General features: G+C 48.8%; 1 protein-coding gene across 4 annotated transcripts in view; it reads left to right on the top strand.

Annotated features, from left to right (window-relative positions):
* LTF (lactotransferrin) overlaps positions 1-8,236 on the top strand; it is a 29,479-nt gene that overhangs the window by 13,109 nt on the left and 8,134 nt on the right. For all 4 annotated transcript variants that reach the window (XM_007470250.1, XM_007470248.1, XM_007470251.1 and 1 more), the window contains 5 exons: positions 273-427; positions 1,547-1,637; positions 3,769-3,816; positions 4,753-4,908; positions 6,617-6,758. In XM_007470250.1, the coding sequence (XP_007470312.1) occupies positions 273-427; positions 1,547-1,637; positions 3,769-3,816; positions 4,753-4,908; positions 6,617-6,758 (592 nt within the window). The remainder of the gene's footprint in view (positions 1-272; positions 428-1,546; positions 1,638-3,768; positions 3,817-4,752; positions 4,909-6,616; positions 6,759-8,236) is intronic.

Genomic DNA, 8,236 nt, shown 5'->3' with positions numbered 1-8,236 from the left:
CGCTCCAAAGGAAAAGAAAGGGGACGCAGGGAGGGCTGTGCCTGAAGAAGGGTTTGGGGAGGTGAGGGTGGGGGGGGGGGGCGGAGGAGCACGTGGAAGGGAAGAGGCGCAGGTGTCTGATTCCACTCTTCCCTGGAGGAGGTAGCTCCCGCCCAGCGCGCGTCGGGGCAGGAAGGGGGCTCTGAGTGGAGCCGGCGCTCCAGGGAGGTCGGCGGGCCTGGGTGTCCCTCGCTCGGCTCAGGGCACCTGCCGACCGCCATGTCCCCGGGCAGCTGCAGCGGAGGTGGAGGCGCGGCGCGCGCGGGTCGTGTGGTGCGCGGTGGGACCCGAGGAGGAGCACAAGTGCCGGCAGTGGAGCCTCCAGAGCAGCCAGAGCGTGGCCTGCGCCACGGCCTCCACCACCGAGGACTGCATCGCCCTGGTGCTGGTAGGTGGCCGGCAGCGGGCCTGCGGGCGGTGCGGGCGGCGCAGCGCTCCTGGGAGACCGAGGTCACGGGCATCTGGCCTGAAGTGAGGCGGACCTTAGAAGCGCCACGGCCCCGGGGGGCGGGGTCTGCTCGCTCCCGCGCAGTGTGGGAACAGGCACAGCTTTCCGTCTGCCATCTGTTTACTGTGGGCGTTCCAATCTGATTTTAAGAACAAGTTGCGATGAATGCAGGTAATTTGGAAAATATAGAGAGATGTGATGTAAAAACAAACAAAACACCGGGACCTCATGCAGAGATACCACAGTTAGAATTTTGCTAACTTCCCACTCCAGGATTTCTCGGCTCATCTCAGTTTAGGCTCGGAACAGTACTGGGTCGTTCCAGTTATGTAGTTTGAGTCCTTTTCACTTACCGGTGTATCATGGCCATTTTCCCACGTGACATATTCTTTGAAAACACTTTAAAAAGTGATTTCAGGGTATCTTTTATATGGTGTGGCACAGTTTAGTCATGACCCTGTTCTTCTTTGTCTCCTTATTTTTTTGTTAACAATAACCCTGTGCTGTGCAGCCTTGAACAGAAATCTTTATCCACCTCTCCTATTAGCTTTAATAATGTAAAAAAATTATTACTTAGTCAAAGAGGGAGTTTTACAATCTCGATGAATCCGTGTTCCAATTCTGGAGCGTGGGCTCATTCATTCTGATGGTGAGCGAATTTAATTGTTTCTGCCCACTTGTTGAATAGCTTCTGTGTAGCACTTTGAGTGTAGTGCTAATGAGCAGAGACTAGACAAGACCAGCTGTTCCCATCTGTCTCCTCAGTGAGGGATGCTGGTCCAGGAGGGCATCCCAACAGTGCTCCAAGTGCAGAAAGTGATTTTGTTCAGAGGACCGGGCTACCTGTACCCGGTCTTTCCAATGGAAGCGACAGCATGAAAGGCATGTAGGTCTGGTAGAGAATTAATAGTGCACATGGCGTTTCCTTGGGGTCCTCAGTTCAACGCTCGCTGCTTTACTGGGGCACCTGACAGCCATTCTCTTAGAGCTGTAAAGGCAGGCGGGACAGGAAACAGCCTCACTGTGGTGCTGGAGAATAGATATGCTTTGTCTTGGCAGAAAGGAGAAGCTGATGCCCTGAGCTTAGATGGAGGATATGTCTACACTGCGGGCAAGTGCGGTTTGGTGCCTGTCCTGGCAGAGAACCAGAGTAAGTGGAGAAAAGTCCTCTCTGGTTTATTCCCTCAGGGCTTTGGGGGTGGGGTAGAGGAGTAGCCCCACTCGGTGGGTCCAAGTGGAGACATTAAAATGGACAGATACGTTCAAACAGGAGAATCAGGGGAAAGAATAGATGAAAGGGGCCGTGTTACCCACACAGCCTATTGTAGTGAGAACTGACAAAGCCCAGATTGGTTTCCTCTTTTTAAGTTTTAAAAAGATTTTAGTAAAGTATACTATATATGCAGAAAAGTGCACACAAGTGTACAACTCAAGGACATTTCACAAAGTGGTACATCCCCAAGCGCTAGGGCCCAGAGCAGGACACAGCAGGTTCCACAAGTCTCCTTGGGTCCTCCTGTCACCAGCCCCCTTACTCCAGCAAGGGTAATGATTCCTGACTTCAAATGGCACAGATCAGTTCTGCCCGTTTTTGAACTCTATGTGAAAGGAGTTGCACAGCATGTGCTTTTCAAAATGTCTTTTGCTCGGCATTATACCTCGTTTTGTAGTATTCTATTTTGTGACTCCACTGCAGTTACTTATTCTACTATGGATGAGCATTTGGGTAATTTCCAGTTGGCTGCTGTGGATAGCGTTGCTATGAGCATCTGTGTCCATGTCGTTTGGTGAGCACATATATGCATTTCTGCTGCATGGAACTGCTGGGACAGTCTCTTTGGACTTGATTCTGCAAAGACAAATACCTTCTGATTTCACTCCTATGTGGAATATTAAAAAAAAAAAGTGAACAAACCAAACCAAATCAAACAAAAACAAACACACAGATTCAGGGAATAGAGTAGTGGATACCAGAGGGAAAGGGGGAGTCGGGGGAGAGGGAAAGGGGTAAAGGGTGTCAGCTGTAGGTGATGGATGGAAACGAAACTTTTGGTAGGTATATAGAAGTCAAAACATAATGCTGTATGCATGAAACTTTCATAATGTTATAAACCAATTAAAAATACTTTTCCAATAAAACAACACCTACAGATTCACATTATCCATCACATGAAACAGGAGTGATGCGACTTTTTCCCAAGGAGAGGCCAGTTACTGAGTCTGAAAGCATGGATCTCCCCATGCTGAAGGGACATAAGAAATGCTGCTTTATCCTTAGCCTCTCCAGAGGGAACTAGAGGAGGTCAGGCAGGTGAGACAAGGTGCCCCTCACCTCCAGTGGGCGAGGATTAGGTCGGAGTACTTTGGTTGCAAATGACACAATCGCATTGCCAAGTGGCTTAAACAAAAAAGATAGTTGATTGGTTTATGTGGTGATTGAACTGTCCAGACATTAGTTTCAGCAGTTCCACCCCTGGGTACATCCCCAGACGTGTATGAAGATGTCAGTGACAACACTGGAAGCAGTGAACTTAGGATCCCTAACTCAGCTCAGTGAGTTACAGACAGTAAGGCGGTTTGAACGTAAAAACACAGTATTGGGACAAATACCATATGATATCACTTATATGTGGAATCTAAACTATGGCACAAATAAACCTATCTACGAAACAGACTCACAGACATAGAGATCAAACATGTGGTTGCCAAGGGGGAGAGGGAGAGGGAGAGGGAGGGACTGGGAGTTTGGGGTTGGTAGATGTAAACTATTATATGCAGGATGGATAAACAACAAGGCCCTACTGTATAGCACAGGGAACTATATCCAGTCTCCTGGGATAAACGATAATGGAAAAGAATATAAAAAAAAGAATGTAGGTATGTGTATAACTGAGTCACTTTGCTGTACAGCAGAGACTGGCACAACATTGTAAATCATCTATGCTTCAATTAGGGCATTCCCTGGCGGTCCAGTGGGGTTAGGACTCGGTGCTTTCACTGTCGGGGCCCAGGTTCGATCCCTGGTCGGGGAACTAAGATCCTGCAAGGCACATGGCACGGCCAAAAATAAAAAAGAGCTTAAAAACACAGTATTGGGTTGAAGATGAAAAAAGGAGGAAACTTAGTGAAGTCTATAATACAATGCCATTTATTTATATTAAAAACACATATACACAAAACCATGCCAGTATATGTTCTTTGATATGTGTGTACCTTTGAAAAATATATGAACACAATAAAACATGTGTTTAATGACGTTTTGCTTGTCTTTATTCTTTCAGAATCCTCCAAAAGCAACAGCTCAGATTGTGTGCACAGACTAACGGAAGGTGAGTTGGAATCGATCTCTTTCAGAGTCAAGGGTAAGTTTTTGTATCTGGAGGAGGAGGTGGTGGGAACTTAAAAAAACCTCACAGAGATACAGCCATAGAAGCTGTAAGTTCTTTTGCAGATGCAAATCACTCAGAGATGAGTAACTATAATTATGTTTTTATGGACCTTCATACATGGCAGAGAAATATCAGAGTTCCTCATTTTGTCCTGACCACGGTGAAGGTGGGGTGTTACACCCCCATCTCATATGCGCGCGGAAACAGTGTCCCGGATCTCACTCACAGCCGTTGATAATACTGTGGCAGATCCTGGCCTGGAACCAGGTCCCTTGGGCTAAATCCCTTGCCCCGTGCGCCAGCCCACCTGCCTGCCAGAGCTGGTGCTTCCTCAACTTCGGCAGAGCTCTGCACTTGCCGGCAGCGGAGTGTGCCCGGTGCGTGCTCTCAGGAGGAGGACTGCACCCCATTGACCCTCTCTCAGCACAGGGAGGTCCTTGGGGGCACACCCCCTGCATCCACACAGCACTTATTCCGGCAGCCATCACTGCTCTGGCCTGATGCAGTTGGTATATTGCATGTTGCAGTTGGCGATTTATGCACTCTTGGGGTCTTGCTTCTTGGTCAGTGTTTGTGGCTTTAGTAGCCCACATCTAAAATAGAATGAATTGCCAGTTTATAACTCAGGGACAGTATATGGCTGGTCAAGGACTTCAGGGATCAGCTTACTATTTCATTTCATAACCCAGATCAATCTCATCTTAACATAGAGCAGCAGCTTAAACTTCGTTGGTCTATCGGACGGTGGCCAGTCATCTGGGGGAATCATTGCCTGGTGATGCTTCTTGACCTTTGTTGGCTTGGGTTGCACACAGCTGCAGTAGAGTCCGTGGACCGGGCCCTGGGAGGCTAAGACTTGCTCTTCTCTTGTCCAAGGGTATCTTGCCGTGGCAGTTGTCAAGAAGGCAAATGATGAGCTCACCTGGAATTCTCTGAGAGGCAAGAAGTCCTGCCACACTGCCGTGGGCAGGACCGCAGGCTGGAACATCCCCATGGGCCTGATCGCCAACCAGACAGGCTCCTGCAAATTTGGTAGGAGTCCCGAGGGAGTCGTGGGTCGGCCATCCTGAGGGGCAGGCTGGGGTCCTCTGTAGAACTCAGGGAGGGGAGGTGTGGGGACTTGCAGGCTGACCGTGGCTTACAGGCCTTTTCTGGTGTAAGCAAGATCCCCCTGCGGCTTCCTTCTGCAGCTTCTCCACACAGCACTTCCCACACCCCCTCCACCCCACACGAAGGCTCAAAACCGGAGGATAAGTCTGTTTCTCTGCACCCTAAGAATGGATGCAGGTCCTGAGAAGTACAAAAGTCACTTTTTGCTTCCTGGATCTCCGGATCTAAATTCCTCCCAGGCACTGGCTTCTCAATTTGGGAAAAGCCATCTATCTGCCTTCCTCATGAAAGGTGACTTCTGTTACTAAACAGAACTGACGTCTTACTCCACGCTGTAGAGGAAACTGAGTAAGACCTCCAGGCTTTTGGCTCAGCCTCGCCTCCTGGCTGCACACCGTGCTCACACCCCACACGAGAGCCACGCCCTACCTGCCGTGGGCCTGGTGACGTGGAGCTGTGTGCCACGTTCTTGTCGTGGCCCACCTCCCGGGCAGGCGTCTGCTCTAGTGGGGCCCTGCTGCGGTTTGAATGGGTCTGTGATCCTGGCTTGGTGGGCTCTCGTGTGGCTCTGTTCCTCACTCGCAGTGCACACTGGTGTCGCTCTCTATGACCCCACGGCAGCCTCCAGGTTGTGGGCAAGCTGCCAGGACCACAGTGGGGCACTCCCAGCCCTAGCCCGAGCTTGGCACGTGGCATGGCTCTTCCAGTGGCGGGGGCTGCACGAGTCGGATAATGGGTGCTACTTGCTCGTCGGGGCAGGGCTTTCTTGTCACCTTTATTTCCTCTCTCTTTAATCCGTATTAATCCATGTTAACTCCTTAATGTGGGTTAAATCACATGGTGGGTTGGTTTGTATTAGGTTCAGCTGCAAGGACAGAAAACCCCCAGTAGAGGTGAATAGAAGTTTATTTCTCTCCCGCGTGAGTGAAGTCCAGAGGTGGATTGTCCAGAGCTGGCAGGACAACTACATGGTGTCAGGGGCCCAGGTTTCAAACATCTGGCTCTTCTGAAACATATGTGGCTTCCATGCTCAAGGTCGCTCATGGCCCATGTCACATCTGGGGGTGCAATCCCCACTTCTGCATTCCATGTGCAGAATGAAGGAAGGGAAGGAGAAGGGGCAAAACACATGTGCCAACTGTCTTTTAAGGATGTCAGGACACTGGCACCCAACACTCCTTAGCCATGTGGCTTTCTAGCCACAGAGTAAGGCTTGTCTCTGTTCTAAGGGACCAGGCGCCCAGGTGAAAAGCAGGGTTCCTATTACTGAGGAAAAGGGGAAATCAGATCCTGGAGTGGACATTTTGCAGCTTCTGCTGAGATGGCCATCAGGTTCCTCAAGTTGAGTCCCCAGCTCGAGGCTGTGATGATGCGACCCTTTGTACAATTACACACTCTCTTCCCCAGCCCCAGTCAGGTTTCCTGTCTCAAGTATCTACAGTTTCAAGTTTTTCTGAACCCTGGTGGGGCCGGGGTTGGTGGTAACGTGTTACTGTGTGTTATAATGACTGTGTTCTATCTGCCTTGGTCGATATGATGAATGGAAACCAAGCCACATCACCTGTTAGGTAAAGACCGCTTATCTGGGCTCAGGTAGGAAGAGCTGACTCCCCATGCTTCTTCTCTGCAGATGAATTCTTTGATCAAAGCTGTGCCCCTGGGGCTGACCCGAGATCCAGGCTCTGTGCACTGTGTGTTGGCGATGACTGGAACATGGACAAGTGTGTGCCCAACAGTAAGGAGAGGTACTATGGCTACGCCGGGGCTTTCAGGTGAGTGCTGCGGGCAGGCTTCACCAGGACGGGGCCTTGTTCCTCATCCTCCAGCGTCTTGGCACTGCATTTCTAAGGGGCCCAACGTGGCCCATCACAGCAGAGCCAAGGGGCAGCCTGGGGATCAGCCGATGGGCGGGCTGGGGAGGGCTCCTCCCATCGCACCCACCACCCCAAGAGTGGGGACCGGCCCCGGGGCTGTCTGACCTCAGCTCCTCTGGTCTCCCCCTTGTGGCCTGGAGCCAAGGTCAACCTCAGTGGGCCTTGATGTCCTCATCGTCAGCATCAAATGGGGAGCGGTTGTGGTATCAGTCCTTTCTGCAATTCAGTTTATGGGGAAGAATTCTCTTTCTCACAGGCACTACCCTCTACCGCAGCCTCGGTCATTGCTATGTTTCACGTTTTACTTTTCTCTTTGATTTTGGCCTTAGAAATGGCAAAATAGTGCAGTGTTCCTCTCCACTAGTGGAAAATAAACCAAAAAATAAGTTTTCAGAATTCACCAATTATAAGCACTTAGTAAATCACAGTATCTTTCCACAGTCTTCATTTTATAATCCAGATGTTACTTCTCAGTGGTACAGTTAGGGGACTGAAGGGCAGAGGTCTCCCCCATCCGTTTTTCTGTATTCTCTAAGAATATATTTCACCACCAGGTGGCGTCATGTATCTGAGAATGACTGCCCAAACTGGTCTTTGAATTTTTTAATGTAAATTCAGTAGCCTTCTCTCCAGTGATGGCATGATATAAAAGTAGCTTTTGCTATACTCTGAGTGACTTATAAAAAAAAAATTTCGTGAATGTACAAAAATGTCTTTAAGGGGCTAAAGTTTTGCAAATGGAAGAGTTGTGATGTAATTCTACTCAGAAATATTGAATAGACAACACGTCTGATGAAAAGCCATGTGGTTTTCTTTTTCAAACCTATGGTAAGGTATTATTTCACTGGAAACACCTACACTTTAGTATTCCTATTTATACTAGAAGGAAATGCTTTGTCTTTTGCTCAGATCGAAAGCTGAAACCAGAGCCATCTTTATCTCTCTGTTTCTAACTAACATCCTTAAACATTGCTGGTTCTTGAGTTTTTAATGTCAGCTATTTTCTGCTGACTTTCCATTATGAAAGGAGATCTGTAGCCTCTCACACTGCTCCTGTGCTTCTCCCATCCGTAACCGCAAACTTCACCTCCTTTTAGTATCCAGCAAGAGTATGACATATTTAGTGCTTACTTTATTATGAATATGTAAATATTAGTCTCATATTAAATATGTGACATAATAAAATTATATTTCCCTTATTGAACAGAGCTTTTGTTTACTCTGGAGTTGACAGGTGTCTTTTTAAAATTTGCTTAATTTTCTATACTTCTTTTAAAAAATCACTCATTTGGGCTTCCCTGGTGGCGCAGTGCTTGAGAGTCCGCCTGCCGATGCAGGAGACGCGGGTTCGTGCCCCGTTTCGGGAAGATCCCACA

This window comes from Lipotes vexillifer, unplaced genomic scaffold (genome assembly GCF_000442215.2).
Source record: "Lipotes vexillifer unplaced genomic scaffold, Lipotes_vexillifer_v1.1 scaffold942, whole genome shotgun sequence".
Taxonomy (NCBI): Eukaryota; Metazoa; Chordata; class Mammalia; order Artiodactyla; family Lipotidae; genus Lipotes; species Lipotes vexillifer.
This window is presented reverse-complemented; position numbering and strand designations above follow the sequence as displayed.